Source organism: Trachurus trachurus (assembly GCF_905171665.1).
Source record: "Trachurus trachurus genome assembly, chromosome: 15".
Lineage (NCBI taxonomy): Eukaryota > Metazoa > Chordata > Actinopteri > Carangiformes > Carangidae > Trachurus > Trachurus trachurus.
Genome location: NC_139906.1, coordinates 16,345,306 through 16,367,225, shown reverse-complemented (window position 1 = coordinate 16,367,225; position 21,920 = coordinate 16,345,306). Strand labels below are relative to the sequence as shown.

Genomic DNA, 21,920 nt, shown 5'->3' with positions numbered 1-21,920 from the left:
TATATTCTAATCGCCGCCTGGACCATGATGGGCAGTCTCTCTCTCTCTCTCTCTCTCTCTCTCTCTCTCTCGCTCTGCAGCCTACGCACGCGCAGATTGTGTGTACATCGGCCGGTGCAGGGGACAGAGGTAGGATGTGTTGATTATGTTTTGACCAAAACCTTACCACGTCGGTTAATGTTAACATTTAATGTACATATAAAGTGCAATGGTAATTTGCATGTAGGATACTTGCTCTCATTAGCGGCACTGTGTTTTATGCTTTTAAAAACCATTACCAGCCGGTCAGCGTTAATTTGGGCCTCGCGCTCGATAACAAATCCAGCACGAGGCTAATCTGGCAACAAAGCTAGCGACGCGCAGATGCTAACTGTTAGCTAGTGGTGTATACAGCATACTGTGTGTTTTAGCGTCGATGCTGTGATTTAACGTGGCCGTCGCTGACAAAAATAGACATGTTTAACAGTGTCGGTGAGGGGCACGATAATTAAACCCCCAAACAGTGTTTCCAAGCTGCTGCTGTTAACCACAACAGCATCGGCGTATGCTAATGTTAGCCTACTGTCAATTGATCGTGAGGCTAACGTTAGCCAGCCTGCTGTGTCAGCGGTTATTATACTAATCTCCGCAGCACTGCAGAGAATAAAGGGTAACATGTCATGATACTTCTTTTCTGAAAATGAAACACATGTTCTTTTTCAAAAACTGACTTCTTCCCACAAATGCATTAACCATTTCACTCGCTCTTGTTGCCGTTTAGTGATTGTAATATATATTTCTATAACAGTAGGAGCTCGCTAAAGTCAAACGTTGCTGTGGGTTGTCCGGTCAGTATTAACAATGTGCTTGCCTTGGAGAAATTAAATGTGTTTTCTCGCATTTAAAAAACAGAGAGGTTAGAGAGGTGCCGCATTCCCTTCATAATGTATTGGTCTTTCCCTTGATTCTTGTGCAGTGTTTATGCTGACTTGGGTGGTTTTTGTTTATTCACGGATTGCTATCTTTGACCGCAAAGGCATAGGCTACACGTCTCTGTGCTGCACCTTATTTGATCGATACTCAGAGCAAAAACCTGACTGCCAGAGATTCATGGAGTGTGCTACTACAAACTGGTTACATAGCATATTGTAATGTTTTATTAATAGCGATTCAATGATTTTATTACTTGATTTGTTTTTAGTAACAAGCATTGGCCTGGTGAACACAGACTGCCCTCAACTTGCATGAGTCATGGCCCAGTTTGGGGGACAGAAGAATCCGCCCTGGGCGACTCAGTTTGCCGCCACAGCAGTGTCCCAGCCGGGACACTCAGGACAGTCTCTTGACCTCAACAGCCTGCACTGTAAGTATACCAAGTCATCAGAAGGCCAATTGAAACTCTTTGGGTTCGAATGATTCATTCTCTATGACTTTTACACCTGCTAACACATCTCCATCTCTTTTTTTGAAAATGTTTCCCATGTGTCCACACTTCTCTGAACCTGGCACTTTATTTTCCTTTTCTGCAGCTCTGGGTGTGCAGCAGTCATCTATTCTGGGAGCATCTCCCTCTGTTTACTCTCAGCAGTCCTTGGCTGCAGCCTCTCTTAGCAACCAGTCTGCTGCAAACTATCAGCTGTCTCAGCAAACTGCTGCCTTGCAGCAGCAGGCTGCTGCAGCGGCTGCAGCAGCACTACAGCAGGTCAGTCACATCAAGCTAGCTCAAAGCCAGCAGTCATCAATCTGTGTCATATGCCATGGTCCCATCTAACTCTATTTCATTACTATGATCTCTTCCATGTTCCTTTGTTCTTTCTTACTTCTGTGTAGTCTCAGATCAATTCAGCTCTCCAGCAGTATCAGCAGCAGCAGCAGCAACAACAGCAGCAGCAGCAACAACAACAACAGCAACCTCCCCAGCAACCCCCTCAACAGCAACTGTACAATGTACCTCATCAGGTGAGGTGTAGACTTATTTTACTTATGTGCATCACACTTTATTTGTGAGAGCACAGGGCATGTTATACACAATCCATATTCAAAATTCCCCAAGCATCGATATTCCTGTGGATGGTATCACTTTCTTGGCTTTTAAATTCACTGCGGAAATCATTATTATCAATTTTTCCGCTTCTTTTGTGCTACATATTTTCCAATAACTAGGCAGTTTTCTCATGTGTCAAATAATGTGAAAGTAAAAGGCTTTTTGTAATTTGATACAGCCACTCAACTGACAGCATGATTTATATGCAGCACTAAATTGATCTTGTTTCAGCTAGATCCATTAGTGAACACACGGTAATCGTATTTAGAGAACTGTCAGAAGAGCACAAAGTGTGGCTCTGTTTGCTGTGCCAAATCATCACTAATCAAGTCAGCAAAATATTTACTCTCATGTTTTCTTTTTTCCTTTCCTTCACAGCTCCCACAGCCTCAACAGGCGCTCCTTTCTCAGGTAATTGTGTTTAGATTATCTTTAGGAGAAAAGAAAGAATGCCTCCTTTTGCATTCTTACCTAGTGACACTGATATTTAATGACTTGGGTTTAGACAAACAAAGTGTGTTAATCGGGCCGTTTTTTAACCATTCTCTTTATTCTTTACTCTCAGCCCCCCGTCGCTCTGCCCACCAGCATGAGCCTCTCTAATCCCCAGCAGACAGCCCAGATTACTGTGTCCTACCCAACACCACGTTCAAGTCACCAACAGCAGACGCAGCCACAAAAGCAGCGAGTCTTCACTGGTGTCGTCAACAAGCTACATGACACATTTGGCTTTGTAGATGAAGATGTCTTCTTTCAGCTAAGGTGAAATAGATTGTGGCCCTTGGCATCTCGTGAATTCTTCACTGTATGCATTAAAATGTCGGTGTCACCTCATCCAACTCCTTCCCCGGGCCTTCATTTTAACTGTTATTTATATACACGTGCCTTGTACATGACATAATGTCTGAATGCTTTTTAAAAATATATCTTTTCAGTGCTGTGAAGGGGAAGACCCCCCAGGTGGGCGACAGGGTCCTAGTGGAAGCTGTGTACAACCCAAATATGCCCTTCAAGTGGAACGCCCAACGTATCCAGACCTTACCTCAGCTAGCAAACCAGTCGGTGAGAACACTCAGTAATAACCCTATCATTCATTACATAAGTACAATTTAGTAGTACAATACAATTTAGTACAATAATACAAGATTGCACTAATGTACCAGTGTAGTAGTTCATCAGACAGGAAGTGCCTTCTAATCATTTGAAACTGGTTTAATCAATCTGTGCTTCATGTTTGTCTGTTTGTGTCAGTTAATTTTAAGCTTACTGATAAGAGCGAACATTGGAACATTTTTTTTACTTGCCTCGGAGATAATGATCCATCTGAATTGTGAATATTTTAAAAATGGCATTCACGGGTTCATTTTAAACCCAGGACAACCCACCTGTCTTAGTCTGAGGAGATTCCTAATATATTATGTGTTTATTTCTTTCAGATTTGCTCTTATCCCTGTACCTCTCTGTCTTGTATTGACTGTTGTGTTCTTAATCCCTCCTAGCATCAGCAGCAGCCTCAGCCTTTACCTCAAGCTTCCCCACAGCTCGGCAGCCTTTACAATGAGCCAGGAATGCAGCTGCGCTACTCAGACATGCACTCCACTGCGGACAACAGACAAAATGTAACCCCCAAGCCCTGAATCACATTGTTTTGGTCCTTTCCCCCACTCAGTTGGTTTCCCTTTTCTTAACCTATTCTAGGTGAAATGTACACATCTTTTCTTAAATGCAGTTTTTGCTGGTTGTTTTAGTTTACTGGATAGAAAGAAATCAATTGTGGTTTAACTATACATTTCTCTATTTTAAGGTACATTAATGTGTCTGACAGAGAAACAAATATTATACAATTGCTTCATAACACATTTTGAATGTACTTTGGGTGGCAGATGAGTCTTTTTTTTTACCCACATTATATTTGCGGTGTTTGGAAAGCAAACTAATGTTGCTTGAGCGATTATACTTATTATTATACTTGTTTGAGAGGTTTTTTGCCCTTTCGGCAGGGGACATTGCTGATGACAGGGATTTCAGGAAAAGCTGCTATAAATAGGAATAATTTTTCACCTCATTTCAAGTGTGATAACACTAAATGCTGTAAATGCTGCTCTAAAAATACATTTAAAGAAGCTGTATTGGTTTGCAATAAGCTTAGGTGTTACAGTTTGGTTTGAAAAACCACACTAATCGGTGCCTTACCAAGCAGTGGGTTATGTGTGTGTATATATACATAGCTTTAGTATGTTCCCAATTGTCTGGATTACAGGTTCTATACTGGACATGAAATTCAAATCACCAGACAATATTTAGTAGTGAATGATCAGATATTAAAAGATGGTTACACATTCTTGTGTCAACATGCAAGATAACAAGTCAGGCATCAACTGTGAATATGAGAGGATGGCTATTTAAGGAATATGACACATTATTATACAGATATTTGTATCTGGCTTTACGTAAAATAATCTTGCATGACACAAGTACAAAAGTACAAAATTCTTAAACAGTATTTAACAGGTTTCTCTTTGAGAATGTATCTTTATCCTTCACCTTTTGTTGGTGCCTCTTACTTTCTTCATCCCAAAAGTTTGATAAACAAATGAAAAGATTCTGTTTTTTTGCTCCAAACAGGTTAAATCTTGGATCATTATTTTTGGCAAATTCATCTGAAGTCTCTCTGACATTAGGGCTGCGTCCCATAGGGAAAACTAGGATGAGCCAGACACCCGTTGGGTTGATTTTGTTTGACACCCGGTTCTCTTTGATTAGGACGACCTGACAGGGAACCTCTGATACGATTTCTGCAATTGTTTCATTCAAGCAGCCATTCAGATCTTCTCCCAGCTTCTTTCTTTCAAGCAGCCACTGACCAAGATTTTGTAGAACTCGTCATCTAATCTGTTGTGCAGTCATTGGCATGTTAAAGTGAGGATTGTTTCAGGCGTGCTTTTGAACATTTGCTTTATCTTTATGTTTCTTCTTCTCTCTAGGCCCAACCTCAAGCTCCGAACATGATGAAAGCAGCGCCCAACATGATGCAGTCGCTACCTCCCCCAACCACCTTCAGTGTTCCGGCCCAGGCTCCCCCTCCCTCCCTCCTGCAGGCCCAGCTCTCTGCTGCCTCTCTGGCCCCGCTCCTCCAAAACCCTCCTCAGCCTCTGCTGCCTCAGCCTCCGCCCAAAGGTTAACATTTTCTTGGTTGTGTTTATCTGGTGTTGGATTTAAAGTCGGACAAATTCACCGTCACTATCATCACTATTGTAGCTGTTTTGGTACAACTACAAAATCAAAGCTGTGTATGTGTATGTGGTGTTTTAAGTGCTTTTAAACAAGCAGATGCTTTGCTTTTTTATCTTTTTCCTGTAGATGTGTTCTCAGGGGGTCTGCTTCAGCCCCCAGTGAGGATGATGCCACAGCCGCAGCCTGTCAGACGCATCGAACCTCCACCTCGTTTCCCCAGTCGCAATGATCGAGGCCCTGAACTCATCCTCAGGACAAAAGAAGAACGCAGGTGAGATGCCACTAACAGTTACTATTAAATGCTGCTTCTGTCATTTTCCTATGTAATTCTGCCCGCTATCAGTCGGTTACTCACTTCAGTGTTTTTATTTGTTTCATCAGCCGAGACAGAGACCGTGAACGCAGGCGGTCGAGAGAGCGGTCACCAACGCGCAAGCGCTCCAGAGACCGCTCACCGAGACGCGACCGCTCACCACGCCGGCCTCGCAGGGTTGTGCCTCGCTACACTGTCCAGTTCTCCAAGTTCAGCTTAGACGGGTGAGTGCCATCTTTTCAGTCATTCATGCTGCGTACCTAGTAATGGGTCACAGTTAGGGATGTCACGATTATAGATTTTCTTTGTACGATTATTGTCAGAGAAATAATCACGGTATTACGATTATCACGATTATTATGCATTAATTAATTTCACTACACTATTAATGTGTAAAATCAAATATAGTTAAAATATACATTACTAATTATGAAATATTTTAGATATCTATTAAAATATGACCAATTACTAATCCGCCAGGGGAAGTGTTTGAATATTAAAGTAATTAATTGTCCTCGAAACGAAATGTTTTAAGTTAATTTTAATCTTTTTTTTTTAATTACAAATGACACTCTAGCATTTAAATTCCTACCAATTCAATGTTACGTTAAAATGGTAAATGGACCAGTATCTGTGCATTTACCTTTACTTTGGAGCACATCTGCCAACACGGTTCATACATAATCTTTTTTTGGAAAGTGACGGTATTTAGGAATTTTTGCGATAATTAATTGTGCTGTTTAATACCACTAGGGCTGTTTTCGACTAAGGATTTTCATAGTCGAATCTGATTCGTCAGACATGCCATAGTCGACTGATCGTCGAACCTTTTCTTTTTTTTTTTTTTTTTAGATAGCAGCAAATTTGCGACTTTTTCCCGTTTCAAACAAAAGAGCTAAAACACCCAAAAAATATGGTAGGTATAAAACAAATACCTTTATTTATTTCCCACACTTTGGATGATTTTTAGTAGCCATTGTGAGCCAGGGTATGCGTTTATGTCACGTTGCCCTGGACAGCGCTCCTTTTGCTCGGACTGTGAGTGGCAAATCAAACATCCCTCAATGTGATGAAGGATAGCGGTGGTCGTGGACACAGAGAAACCGGGTAAAACATGTAGTATCAAAACAAACTGAGGTCAGAAGAACTCGACAATCCGTACATTACGTTAATCAATCCTGTAACACACACAGTGTGACCACGGCACCGGCAGAGAGACAGACAGGCTGCAGAGGGACGTTCCTCTTCTGAAAAACTCTGACATGTCAAACTTTAGGATGTGTTAGAGACTAATTCATCTGTCTAACCATCAGAACTATTGACACTTGAAATGGTAAACACAGCTGATCCATCGAAAAAAAAATCACTGCTGGAGTTCATTTATTTTCCGTGATTGAAAGCAGGTTCTTGAATGTAACTCGGTCAAAGTCAGATGTATCCTCACAATGTTTTTCTGTTCTGTTAGGTCATGTATGATAAATGCTGACAGAGTTAGACTGTCAGACTTCCTTGATTTTAAACTTTGGCGGCTCTGCCTCGTCTTTTTGCCACTCCGTGAGTGTTCTGCAGTGACTTCTGAGTACCGTGACGCACACATCATTTTGAACTCTTTATTAACAGAAAGTAGGCAGATTTTGTATCAAAATAGGCTTTTTATAACGAAAAAAGACATTCTATGTAACAATTTATGCTCAGCAGCCCATGGGCACCCCCATATAGTCAGAATGGTACGGTCTTGGTTAGATTCGACTACGAGGTTCATAGTCGAATCAGACCCCTCCGAATCGAATCCTCGAATAGTCGACTTTTGGAGGTCAGCCCTAAATACCACGATTAATTGTGAAAACAAGTAATCGTGACATCCGTAATCACAGTGCCATGATTTGTCAAACATTCTTCAGTACGTCTTATTGTCTGTATATATCAGGGGTGCAAACTTGTCACCTTTCGGCGAAATTCGCCGTTTTGGATCCCAAATTGGTCATTTATGTGATTCGTGTAAATCCGCAATAAAAAAGAATTTGAGAGGGGGGGGGGGGGGTCCGGCGAGGCGAGGCAAGCCGAGCCGAGCCAATGCACCTGTCTCTTTAAGGCGCGTGCACCTTATCTGGATGACAACGAGTGGTGGCAGCTCTTCTGTCCAGCAATACACACCTGAAGCTTCACTTTTAATACAGACTAACTAACGCGACTTTTTGAGCATGGCGAGTGAAAGAGTCGGAGCTAGAAGATGCGCCAGCAGCGTTGTATAGGTGCTGCATGGGACCGCGCGTGTGTGATGATCGCGATCGCGGCCAATTAGCGATTAGCGCGTTTAGCATTAATTAGCTCCAGTGTCTCCCTCTTCTCTGGAGGAGGGTCTGACGAGCGAGACTAGCTCCAGTGCGACCTGTTCAGCAGCAGCAGCAGCAGCAGCAGCAGGAGGAGGAGGTTGACTGACTGTGGCAGGACTCCTCTGCCTCTGTTTCACTTTATGTTGCTGGTAAATAATGTGGTTGTAAAAGTAGTAGGCTAAAGTTAAATTATTTAGTATGCACTAATTAAAGGGGCAGAGCTTTAAGAGACATTTTAGCTTTTATATTTTATAAGATATATTTTTTCTAAGAACCACAATTAATAAATATAGGTTATATATTTCAGTGAATATCTAATTGTTCTTAGCATTTGTTAGATAACTTTCTTTGCCCAATAAATTAAAACATGTTGGAACTATCAATGTCTCCTCTCTTGCCACCAGATCACCCACTTTTAACCTCAGACTGTCACTATGATGTATAAGATGTCAGACTGCCTCATTCTTTCAGTTTTAACCTGAATATACAAGACATGATTGATTTTCCCAACGATCAAAGTATACAAAACCGAACCGAAAACCATGACCACAAAACCGTGAACCGAACCGTTTGCTTGAACATCTTTTAAATACTGCCGCTTAATATGTTTTATGTAGCCTATGGCATTTTTAAGCTTCATGTGTGTTATTGGACAGAAAGAGCAGCGCTACCTCGGAGCATAGCCGCTGTTAATAGAAAACACATTTACATCAATAAATAAATGTTTCACAATGAACCAATCAGTCTGTATTAAATTTTATTTAGTTTGAAGGCAAGGTTTGCAAGGTTCATCTGATGGACATCAAGGGACAGAGGCCCCGTCCAGACGAATACGCGGCTTCACCGAATCCGATCTTTTTCTTAATCGTTTTGAAAAAAATCTCCGTAAACACGGCATCGTTTTCAAAAATATCTGCGTCCACATGATCACCTGAAAACGACCCAAAACGCTGTAGTACCTACATACTGCAGGCGTGTGTGTGGAGTGTGTGTGTCGCTGCCACACATAAACACTTAAGACAGCTGAATAAGACGGGAAGTCCCCGCTGTAATTCAATAGAAGAAGTCCCCCGCTGTATTCAAACTCAAACATGGGATTAAATGTTGACAGGGAGTCGTGTCAGAGTAAATATGATGATCAGTGATGATTAAACAGCCGTGATTCAGCCGCAGCGTCTGAGCGACGCGACGGCAGTCGGCCGTTGTTGTTGTTACGTGCATAGACTGTCAGGGTGCAGCAGCTGCTGCAGCGGTGTGTGTGTGTGTGTGTGTATGTGTGTCTCAGGTTACAGGTAGAGCGGCGGGGGGCATGACATCATCGTTTCTGAAAAAAGCCGTATTGGCCGTCCAGACGAAAACGCTGGGGCGGCGTTTTCAAATTTTCCCACTCTGGGACCCGTTTTCAAAAAATACCGTTTTCACCCCCTGAAAACACCGGATTCGTGTGGACACAAGGCCAATCCGATAAAGTATTTATCCGGATTCGAAAAAAACGGATTCGTCTGGACGGGGCCAGATTCTCCAAGTTTTGCACAGCTTTTACTCATGCTAAACCTGCATAGGCTGAAGACCCCCTTCACATATTTCAAAACCAAACACAGAGAGACAGATTGTGCAGGTTTAACAGGAGCAAAAGCTGTGCAAACCTGAGTAAATCTGCACCCTAGTCTCATGCTAAAATTGACTGTAAATTCACTTTTAAAGTTGTTGTTTTTTTTTTAATTTCCCCGGGGGAGCATGCCCCCGGACCTCCCTAGGGGGTCGGTATCTTGTCACCTTTTTTACCCCTGATGAGTTTGCACCCCTGATATATAGTTGAGGTAATGACCGTTGTCTGTTTTCCAGCTCTTGCTGTGACATGATGGAGCTGAGGAGGCGCTATCAGAGCCTCTACATTCCCAGCGACTTCTTTGATGCTGTCTTCACCTGGGTGGAAGCCTTCCCTCTGACACGACCCTTCCTGTTGAACAACGCCTGTAACTTTCACATCTTGCACAAAGAGGTGGATCCTCTAGTCAAGAACACAGCTGTGCTTGACCCCCCTGATGCCAACCACACCTACAGTGCTAAGGTATGATTGTCACTGATACATAACACACACTGTGGCGCCTCCAGTACAAAACAATGTGCAAAAAGTCATCGCATGTTTTTATGTCTTATTTGGATCGCTTCCTCCGCTTGGAGGAAGCGATCCAAAAACTGTACTCAACATGAAACTAAATAGTACATCTAAAAATATTCCAGATATGTATATCTAAAGGTAGACTAAGTACAAACTGAATGTCAAAATGAAAATAAGATTTCCCCTCCTTTTTTTGAATAAACCACATAGCAGAGTCCTGCACGGGTCCAATTTTGGAAACCTGCGCCCGCCCGACCCGTTGGTTTTTAAGCCCGTGTCCCGACCCGTCACCCGTGATTATTTCTGAATACAACCCGGATCCGACCCGCCCGTCAATATTAAGACCCGCTGCCCATTAGATTGCCGTCATCACCGGCGATAACGGAGGTACAGCCGTACTCTTTAGAAAAAAAGAAAAGAAAAGAGAGAGGGGGGGGTGGGCCGTACTCTTTCGCGGCTATTTCCGGAACGGAGAATGATAGCGACGTAATTCTTTTTTTAAAGCAGGACACTTCAGCCTTTACATTGATCCCATCAGTGTGTTTGTAGCTTACCCAGAAGCTGAGCAGTCAAGCCATTACAGGCTAACCTCCAGGGAAAGCTGTGAGCGGTCACACGAGCGGCCAAAGATCGTTTATTTACATCAAAATGCTGCTCTGTTGTTGCCGTGAGTGATAAAAAAATGATTTGCTACGCTGGTTCATGCAGCTGCGCGTGAGTTTTTCTCTGTAGGCCACATACACCCGCGTACCCACCCGCGTTCATTTGAGTTCCGCCCGTGCCCGACCCGTGGATTTTCACAAGACAGGTTATCCATCCATTGAACACCGTTTTTGCGGGGTACCCGTCGGATACCCGCGGGATCCGACCCGATGCAGGACTCAACAACAAAATAGTCACATAGTTAAAGAAGAAAATGAGAAACAAATGCATGGGTTTGTCGTTAAGCACAACATGTAGCTGATATTATTGAGGTCTATATGTCGGTGAATGTGGTGCTAGTGCTGCTACAGTTACTCAAGAACAACCTCTCGGTCCCTACACCAGGATGTTTCTAGTTCAGACTGTTACTGATGAGTCAATGTGGCATCTTTATGGTTCAGGTGATGCTGCTGGCTAACCCCAGTATAGAGGAGCTCTACCACAAGTCCTGTGCTCTCGCAGAAGACCCCCAGGAGTTGAGAGACTCCTTCCAACATCCTGCTAGACTCATTAAGGTACATCACATCCTTTCCCTGCTTGTCCCTGCTTGCTTGCCTGTTGCTGAGAAATTGCAATGTGGAAACCTCCCAACTGATGTTGGCTGCCAAGTTGAAATGACCCTGGTGGTTTAATGTCTGGTTGTTTTGGTTCCTCAGATGTATGACTCTCCAGACATACTGCTGACCTGTTTGTTTTTTGTCTTTTAATTTTATTTTTTAATTTTGCTCTTCTCACCCTCCACACCTCTTTGTCCATATTCCCACATTTCCATCTAACATGTACTCTTTGGCTCTCCTTTGTGCCCGTCTGTCTTTCTCCTTCAGTTTTTGGTGGGAATGAGAGGTAAAGACGAGGCCATGGCCATTGGTGGTCACTGGTCTCCCTCTCTGGATGGAGCTGAACCAGAGAAGGATCCCTCAGTCCTCATAAAGACAGCCATACGCTGTTGCAAGGCACTCACAGGCATAGACCTTAGTCTGTGCACTCAGTGGTAAGAGCTGCTATTTTCATCAGTATTTATTTGTCTTATTGATTGTGTTTCTTTCAAAACCTATTAACACTGCTGCTACTAAAATTCAAATTTGAGCATCTATAATATGCTGTGTTTATTTTACTACCTCTATACTAAATCTCATTTTGAACATGTTGGGTGACATTCTTTGTTTCCTTTTTATATTAATGGTTATTGTGTTGTTAATTTGCTACCTATTATTTACTATTATTTATTGTGTTGTGTGCAATGTTCTTTTGGCCTTTTGTGTGTTGTCGTCTTGGCTCTCTCTTTCTGTCACACTATACGTACATATGCATATGTCATTGTGATGAAAAACCAAACGCATGGACTTTGTGGCTGGAAGCAGTAGCCTGGACCAGAAGACACTGCCATTACTTTTAATTTATTTTTCTGTTCCCTCTGTTAAATATCTTACATATTTAACTGGCTTTCACTGTCCTGTTGATTCTGTCTCTCTTCGCACAACCCTAATATAGTGCGTGAAGTGTATCCTAGGTTAAATGCAGAACACTCCTCCACAATTGGCTGAAGCTATAATGGGGGTGAATTTGGGGGTGTGATTCATTTGATGTGATTTGTCTGTCAACTTTCTGAAAATGGCTGCCGTAACCTGTGACAACAGTTGGAGAGCTGCAGACTGGGTCCATTTGTCTATGCTGTGTGTTCTGTGGGAGAAGGGTCACTGAAATGATGTGTACTATCATTTAGTGACCTAATGGGAGGGAGTAGCTGTAGAAGGCTCGCCTTAGCGGGGCTTGCCTTTTATATTGTGCCCTGACCAGAATGTTTCTTTCCAATGCACCCTCTTCCTTTGCGACAGGTATCGTTTTGCAGAGATTCGCTATCATCGGCCGGAGGAGACACACAAGGGGCGGACAGTCCCTGCTCATGTGGAGACAGTGGTTTTGTTTCTTCCGGATGTTTGGCATTGTCTTCCTACCCGCTCAGAGTGGGAGGTGCTGTCACGGCGACTCCGGGAGCAGCTGGCTGAGAAGCTGTCGGCCGAGCGAAAGGAGGCGGATGGAGAACAGGCACTGAACCGCTAATCCCTCTCTTCTCATTTCCGCTTCTCACAGGAAGGCACAGGAATTACAAAAACAAACCCCAGATACACATCAGACACAATTTGCACACCTCACCATTCACGCACACAGACACGAACACAGGCAGCTTATTGTTCCACCAAATCTCACCTAGGCTTCTTCTGTTTACTCCTCCACCTTATCCCTTCTCCTCTGCTCCAACTCCTCCATTCCTCCATCAGCACTCCCACCTTCCCTCACATCCAGCAGACACATACAGTGGAAGCAGTGAGACTAGGTTGTGTTGTGTAGGCCCTGATCGCAACTGATACAACAGCTTCCAGTTCCTCAAGCGCTTCATAATTGGGTGCTAATCCTGGTGTAGTAATTAATTTTAATCCTGGCATTTTATTTAGCATTACTTTGAAAAATGCTCACAAAACCTGATTTCATTTTGGGTGCTTGCAACTTGCTTGATCACAAATTTTCACACATTTTGACCAGTGGTGATTTTTAAAAACACTGGAAATCCATAATTTTTCTTAAAACTGGAATCTGTGGAGTCAGTTGCACGTTAACAATGTGTTTGTAGAAATGTGTATTTTTTTATGATTTTTCACATCAATTTGATATCATCTGACTTCGAAAAGACAACCTCCCCTAAGTGCTGTTTCTTGTCTGTTCTTGTTGTTGGGTTCTACATTTTCATTTGGACTATATGTAGAATTTGGTTTTTCCAGGGCAGTTGGTTGGACAGAAGGACAGATGGCTCCTATCTGACGTAGGTGTATAAAACCCATAAATGGCAATACCCAATACCCCAGCCATAGGCCATGGTAGGGCCACCCTATCCTCACTCCGTTTGGAGCCCAGCTTCAGTTCACCTGATGTACCTACACACCTTTTGGACACACCTCTCATTGATTTTTACCTTTTTTGTGTTCCACAGATTGATTGATTGGCAGCTGGGGGGCATTTCTGTTGGTTTTCATAAGAGCTAGAGAGCTTCCCTGTGTACGCTTCAGTAGCAGTGGACTTAAACACAGTCGAGAGCTCACTAGGAACGAGACAATGAAAGACAAATGTGACCTTGCTTCTTGCACGGATCAACTTTGAAGCTCACAGAGGCCATGAGGATTGTTCTGACTGTTTCCTATCCCTCCTCTTTCTCTCTCTCTGCCTGTCTCTATCTTAATGATTTCCTGTCAAGGAGGAAGAGGAGAAGGATGATGACGAATCGAAGGACGTTAGTAATCCCACACACTGGGCTAAACTTGACCCGAAATCAATGAAGGTAAGACTCGGCACAGATGGAGTTAAAGGTGCAGCAGAATCTGAGTGGAGAGCAGACGAAGAACAAATTTAAAATTGACAAATCTTTCCGGTTTTCTCCTTGCAGGTTAATGACCTGCGGAAGGAACTTGATTGTCGCTCTCTAAGCTCCAAGGGGTTAAAGTCGCAGCTGATCGCTCGCCTCACAAAGCAGCTGAAGGTGGAGGAGCAGGTGGAGGAGTCCAAGGAGCCTGAGAAACCAGAGCCCAAAGTTGCTGAGGAAGAGGAGCCAGTTCGCACTGAGGAAGACAGAGAGGTACTGAGAAATGTATTATTAACCAAATATTTCTGCAGAAAAGATTTGAGAATAGTTTCAAATCGTTTTTTGTTATTGTTGCTGCACTAAGGATTTCTCGTTTCATATTGGACTGATTCATATGACTTATTTCAAATTTCACCTTAAGTTTTCTCTAACTCAAGTGTCATTCTCTGTCAGGAGGAAGAAAGGAAGAGGCTGGAGGAGCTTGAACGCCAGCGGAGGGAGAGGCGTTACATCCTCCCTGACGAACCCACCATCATTGTACACCCTAATTGGGCAGCCAAGAATGGCAAATTTGACTGCAGTGTCATGTCCCTGAGCGTACTCCTGGACTACAGACTGGAAGACAACAAGGAACACTCTTTTGAGGTGAGCCTGACTATTTTATGTGTAAGGCCAATAGCATCAGGTTTGACCCATAAACCAGCATTTTTGCCTCTGCAGATTAGTAATGTATGTTTTTCTTTCTGTCCAGGTCTCCCTGTTTGCTGAGCTCTTTAATGAGATGCTACAGAGAGACTTTGGCTATCGCATATACAAAGCCCTCGCTTCTCTTCCTGCCAAGGATGAGAAGAAAGAAAAGGAGAAGAAAGCCAAAAAAGAGGCGGAGAAGAAGGATGTTGAAAAGCGTGAAACAAAGAAGGAAAAAGAAGAAGAAAATGAAGAACCAGCAGTAAAGAAGACCAAAGAAGATGAGGAGGAGAAGAGGAAGGTAAGTCATTTAATCTTGCCTGGGGTTTTTAGTCTTGTCATTTGCTTAACAAATAATGTGTTTTCATGCATTTGTGTGACTTGTGTTTTTAACCAGAACGATGACAAGTCTCTGAAAAAGGAGGAGTCACGTGATGAAGAGGAGAATGAAGATGATGGCAGTGCAGTCAATGCTGAAGAATACGACCCCATGGAGGCTGAAGATGCAGATGATGACGATGATGATGGTACTGCATGTTGTTGTTTTCAGTACCAATTAAGTTTGAATTTCACACAATATGAGATAGGGAGTGCTGAGAAATCATACTTCATGCTGGACCTGTGATTAGGGATGCACATGATAAACCGTTAACCGATAGCAAGAACTTTGACCGATTAATACTATCGGTTAACATTTTTTTTCTATTAGCTCCTTATGTTGTCAACTCATGGGGGAGTGTCGACACGTGCAGACTTCCACGTGCCTTCAGTCATATTTAGCAGCAAAGAGTTACACAAGAGGACTGACAGTATGTGCCAGTTATGCAGTGCAGTCCCCATGAAGGAAGGTCCGACAATAAATGTAGCCTACACGGACATAGATGTGCGTCGCCTGTAACAACGGTGCTGGGAGAAAAAAAAAAAAGAGGACGGCAGCCGGTTCACCTGCAGCTCCACAGACGAGCGGTCAGAGGAGCCTCGATCTGCTGTTCTCCGATCAAACCTCCAACTGAGCACGATCAGCTGAGGCAGAGAACAATGGATGTGGGGTTGATCAGCTGTTTTTTAACGTCAAGGGGGGAAAAAAACACTGTTGATTGCACCCGCAAGCGTTTTAGCATTTTTCAATCTTATCGGTTAACAGTTAATAATAACAAGCGTCGGTTATCAGTTATTAAAATTAAATTAAATCAAAATGTGCATCCCTACCTGTGATACTACATTGCTTTCTGGTTTTGATGAGGAATAACAAAGGAAGTCAACACCTTTTTCATTTGACTAACATGCTCTGTGTGTTCCCACTCGGTCCTCCTCACTTTTCTTGGACTATTTCTTAGACAAGGATGATGATGACTCTAATGACAGAGACAGGAAAGACCGCAAAGACGACAGCAAGTCTTCAAAGGAGAGGTCCTCTAAAGACAAGGTTGGTTTGTCACTAGTGTAGGCCTGTTATTAACACTCTGATCCAGTGTCATTGTGCTTGTTGTTATAAATGTGGTTGTTGTTATGCCAGGAGAAGAAGCAGATGATCACTTACAACAGGGAGCTCCTGATGGCGTTCGTCTACTTTGATCAGAGCCACTGTGGTTATTTGCTGGAGAGAGACTTGGAGGAGATCTTGTACACACTGGGGCTACACCTGTCTCGTGCTCAGGTGAAAACACATACACACACAAACTGAATCATGTCCATAGTCCGTTCCTGGATCTGTACGTCATTTGGAGGATGTGCACATCAGTTTAAATAAATTGTCTTTTTGGTTCTTGACTGTTTCCAGATAAAGAAGCTGCTGAACAAACCGGTGGTCAGAGAGTCGTGTTACTACCGTAAATTGACTGACAGGGGAAAAGAAGAAGCCACTCCCTCCTTTAATGAAGCCCTCATAGAAAACCTCTTGGGTAACAACATCTTCTTAATGCACTGCCTACCCCACCTTTAAATCTGTCATGACATCGAAAGCATCATAAAATAAATGGCAGCCACATGGCCCAATAAAATTCTCTCTGCTCTGTTAGGTAACCGAGGACTACTTCCTGCTACCAAAGTTCGCACTCAGTCGGAGGCCAGTGAGTCTGGTAATCTGATCGTCTATAATGGAGCCATGGTGGACGTTGGCAGTATGATGCAGAAACTGGAGAGGAGTGAGAAGGCAAGAGAGGAGATCGAACAGAAGCTCATGGTGCAGGATACTAAAATGGGTATGATGCTAACTGTTTTCTACCACTTATGTTGTCTTCGAAAATCATTTAGTTGTGTCATGAGTTGCAAGCTACACTCTGTGTCAGTAGTCCATCAGGACCGTGATCTGGCTCAATTTGAGCTTTGCTACAAATAAGCCCAGTCTCACTTCATTCAGCATTCGTCCCTCTGTGATAATCTGCTGAGATGTGGACTGGCACATTGCTTCCAGCTTCCAAATTACAAACTATAAAACAGGATTCAGCAATGTTATTTTTCAGCGTGATAAAAAAAAAAAGCTAAAATGTTTTGTCCAGGAACACAGCATCTTATCTAGGACCCCACCAGGACATTAAGTGTGTTCTTGTCTCTCCATCAAAGACAGTAATTCCACCAAAATAATAAACAAACACAAAAGGCACCACAGCAATGTATGTGCAGTAGTTGACACAAAACTCTCATCATGGGCCTGTGTTAGGCATGTTTCCATACATATGATGTCATTATCTGAAATCAATCAAATCAATGTATGTTCACAGATACTGCTGATACTAAGTCAATACAAAGTGTCTATTATTTATCTATTAAGTAATTCTATTGTTTATTTATGAGCGTGAAACTCTTGAAACGTGCTCTCTGGTCGGCTGGATTTTCCATTCCGTACAACCATGGCGGCGCAAGATGGCGACACTCTCTAAGCAAGACCCTTGCTATATGTGTATATATAAAAGAATTGTAAGGCCAATAGGCCATGAAGCAATATATCACGACAGGCCGTGGTATATGACAGGACGACAACCCCCTTAGAGTGGTATAATGAGCATATACCACGGACTGGAGTGATATATTGCTTTTATAAAACGGTTACCAATAAAGGCAATATGAAAGAGGGATACGCAATCAATTTCACGTAGTTTTATTCAACCAGAAATACATATCCAATAAAATAGCTTCACTGTGATAAAATAGTCCCACCTCTCCAGACGTTAGCTCCAAGTTAGCTCTGCATCTCGTCTTTTCCTCGTCTTTTTTTTCAGGTGAAAGTCACTGCTCAATCCCCTCTACCATTGTTAACCCTCCCCGGAGGTGAAAGTTCACCTTAAACATGTGAATTCAACTACTTTAGTCCATTTTTTAACATCGTAAAAACATCAACTGTCTTTTGCTACGGACTGCAACAGTCCGTTGTCATGTATCCATGACTTCCATTCATACGTGCCTGACGCGGAGTGATACCCAGTGCTGTGATAAGGTTTTAGAATAGTAGCCGTGGCATATGCTCATTATACCACGGTTAACAACCAATCAGATTGCCGGATTTCACCTTTCCGTTTTATAAATAAAAATATTACACACTGGACCTTTAACTTGTGTTTGATCGACTGACAACATTATCATTTTCATTGTTGTGCAGCTTGAAAATCCCCTTTTCCACAGGCGTAGTATCTTATTCTGATTCTTCAGTGGTAGAAAAGAAAATGCAATTTCACCTGGCCTCGTGATGTCAGCTCTACTTAAATGTTTCCCAAACTTCTGTGTGGCTGTTTCTCAAAGTTTGCTGTTTTCATTCCAGATGAAGATGCTAAGGTGAAAGCACAGTTGGAGCAGAGTAACAAAGCCTTGTCCCGGGAGCTGGAGGAGGTAAAAAGCAATCTGAGCCAAACTGAGCAGACTCTGAAGGCTGCAGAGGAAAAGAAGACGATCTACCATGACCATATGAGCAAGACGTCCAACACCTTGATGTCTACTGTCAAAGGCTTGCTGGCAGTGCTGAAAAAGGTGCAGTATTTATAAAAAAAATAAAAAAAACTCAGCATCTGTTGATCCGTTTCATTTTTATTTTGAAGCAGGAAGTAACTTTACGTTCACTGATTGCTTTTTCTGTCTCTCAGGATCAGGAAGTCGACGAGTCTGGTGAAGAAGTCTCTGGTGATCACATTCGGATATCTCAGACAAACGGCGCTGATGAATAACTGACACTTTTAAAATAAATGAAGCTAATCTGTAACACTGATCATCTTAAAAAAATGTAAATATTCACTAAACAAGCATCATTTGTTTTATTTGGACCTATTGTCTCCCATGTACATGTATAAATGAATGAATTAGTTCCCTCGTGTTAAATTGACCTCAGTTTCTGTGTACAATAGATTTCTTTTCTGAGGAGTTACTTTTCATACCTTGCATAATTTAAAGTATGTTAAAGCGTGGAAAGGCTTATTTTCATAGTTTTAAGTAAATTAAATTCAGTCGCAACCATTTCTATTTGCCATTGCTTTAGGTTTAGCGTGGCCAACAAAATGCCATATTGTAGATGCCAGTATGTGTGAGTTGTACCTTTTCAGAGATTTTTGTTTTTCTAATGAGCAATAATGATGCTATTTATGTGCAAGAGAATTCAGTCAAAAGAAACTATATTTAAAAGAAACTAATTTTGGATTGAAAAGGGTGGGAAGGGGTTCTTTGTGGTTCAGACAGAATTTCTTTATAAATCGTCCTCATCCACTGTTTAACCACAACTGTGTTAAATAAACCATTCAGTTACTTCTACTTGGCTAATTTAAGTCATTTCTGCTGTTTGGATTGTATTTTTTATTTTATTTTTACTTCTCTTTCCAAACACATGGCTATGCATGGTTCTTGCCTCTCTTGGACCTTTTTCCTTTGTCAGCACCTCCTGGCTGTATCCACCATTGCTGTGCTGTCGGTAACTATGCTTCACGTTTTACTGTGACAAGCGTCTGTCTTATTTTTCTGAAAAAGGAAACTACACTTGAGCCAAAACCAAAAAAAAAAACAAGCTCAATGAATGTGTGTTTTGTTGAAGGAATCTGTGCTGCAGAGACATGACCATTTTGAAATCCACATTTGAATTGTGTGTGTTGGTTTGGGTTGTTCTAGAAAAGAGCCACAATTATATTAAAATGTGCTCCAAAGCAGGCAATTTTATTTTTCTATTGAGAATGTACTATGTCTTGTGCAAGAGTAAAGTGGTCCATTTTAACAATAACAGTGTGTCTGTATTTTTCCCTCACATGTTTGTGTGATTTAATGTTGATAATTAGCTTTTTAATTTGGATTAACTATGGATCTGTTCTCTGTTCAAGACATGGCAGCATAGAAGCAAATCACTGTGCACCAGAAACCTGACAGTGAAGCAGCTACATTGAATTCAGTCATCATTAGGGGCAATCCTGTGATAGTTATCCCACCAACTAGCCTTCATGCTCTCCAAAATATTCAACAATTCTTGGACATTTTGTCCCATTCAGACAAATTTATGGAGTGACCACAATAGTTAACCACAACTTTTCATGTTTTTTTAAACCCATCTAGTGATTAAAGCAGAAGTAAGCGATAATGTTTGTGTTAATATAAGTCTTAAATAGTTATATCTTCTGACGGCAATCACTTACATAGAGTGTTTGGTCTGAAACACGGGTCTGTCAGTCACTCTGCTCTGCTGTAAGCCGAGGAGAAAACTTTTCTTGTATCCTACAAGTTTTATCCAATGAGGAGAGAGAACGGCATGAAGGGCTGTGTGTGCAGCCAAGGGATGCGCGTGAATGTGGTGACGTAGGGACGAGGACCAATAGATCCATGACGAGGGCGGGGGCTTCTAACTCCATCGGTTGACAAGAAGTTATGGTGCGTTCAAGGCAGCCCGAAATTCGTGTTTTTCCGACCTGTGAAGTCGTACCAGTTCGATCTGGTACGAGTTCACGGGTCGGAAGTTACGAGTGGCTGTTATAGTGCACTTTCACAGGTAAAACAGGTGCAACAGGTCGGAAAAACACAAGTTACGGGTTGCCTGGAACGCTACAAAGTTGTAAGTCGTGACTTGAAGCTGTAACTTACGGTTTCAAAAGCCTGCCTGGAACGCAGCATTAGCCCAAACGACCGGATCGCTTACTTCTGCTTTAATTCTTCAAGGTAGAAATGTCATTCAAATGTCCAAATGTGTTAACTTTCAAATCTCATTCATACATGAGTGTATTTCATTACATGGTATTTAACGCTGGACCCTGGGGCAAAAAAGACCTGTTTGTGGTTCAATCTGAATAATGTGATTTTTCCTGTTCTATGATTGTGGTATTTTATATTTGGAGCCTAATGTAGTTTCACAAAGAAAATACCACAACCATATGTAATTACAAACATAATGTTAGAGTAACTTTAGAATAAGTTCATTCAGAAATCCAAAATATAATTAAACAATTTTATTTTTTTTAAAGAAACATTATTTCAAGGATGAACACGATCACCATAATTGCGGCTGAGGGCAGGAAGAGTCTCAGTAATTCGTGACACTGGGACTCCTCTTCTTCCGCGGACTCATTGGCCGAATGCATGGCACCTCTCTCTATGTCTATGTTCTAGAAATGTAAATATGCAGAATATAAGATGAATAGGCAACAAACAACTGGCACCACTGTGTTGGTGTGAACTGACACTTCGGGTGGTCTGCACACAGGCAGTGTTTAGGTGGCCCAGTTAAACTTTGGGACCGGGTGCGGTGCGTCTGGGTCAGCAGGCGCACAGTAGGCTACTAACTGAAAGGCCATGTGTGAAAACACCCTTTAATCCATGTGAATAGCTGACTTACCCCGTCAGCCGAAGCCGCAAGTGCAGTGCGTCTCCACGCTGTGAGAAATACAGTATGTAAATACAAATCACAAATATGAATAGCAATTAAGTGACTATAATCCATGGAAATAGCTCACTTACCTCTGTCCATCAAAGTTTTTAGCCTATGTGTTCTTTTAATTTGTCACACCAACGGCGGAGTAACTGTGAGAAATATAAATGTAAATACAAATCACAAATACGAACATCAGATAGCCTATCCCCAAACAACCATAAACAGTAGCCTAATCAAAACACTAATGATTTCTAATAGTCTAATAAAACACAAGACAATACACAACAAACAATAACAAACAATACCTTGTCAATGTTTCTGGGCGCTTATG

General features: G+C 42.2%; 1 protein-coding gene across 1 annotated transcript; it reads left to right on the top strand.

The window, feature by feature from the left end:
- The first annotated feature begins 84 nt into the window (after positions 1-84).
- Positions 85-19,923, top strand: ccar1 (cell division cycle and apoptosis regulator 1). The gene is made up of 26 exons (XM_083988780.1): positions 85-129; positions 1,181-1,342; positions 1,509-1,681; positions 1,810-1,938; positions 2,402-2,434; positions 2,589-2,785; positions 2,959-3,085; positions 3,523-3,642; positions 5,008-5,200; positions 5,384-5,528; positions 5,639-5,794; positions 9,749-9,974; positions 11,129-11,242; positions 11,552-11,718; positions 12,563-12,773; positions 13,975-14,058; positions 14,164-14,352; positions 14,533-14,724; positions 14,831-15,067; positions 15,164-15,293; positions 16,104-16,192; positions 16,283-16,423; positions 16,547-16,667; positions 16,785-16,967; positions 18,521-18,726; positions 18,840-19,923. Exons 2-26 carry the CDS (start codon positions 1,231-1,233, stop codon positions 18,918-18,920), a joined length of 3,756 nt encoding a protein of 1,251 aa, XP_083844906.1. The 5' UTR covers positions 85-129; positions 1,181-1,230; the 3' UTR covers positions 18,921-19,923.
- The last annotated feature ends 1,997 nt before the right edge of the window (positions 19,924-21,920 follow it).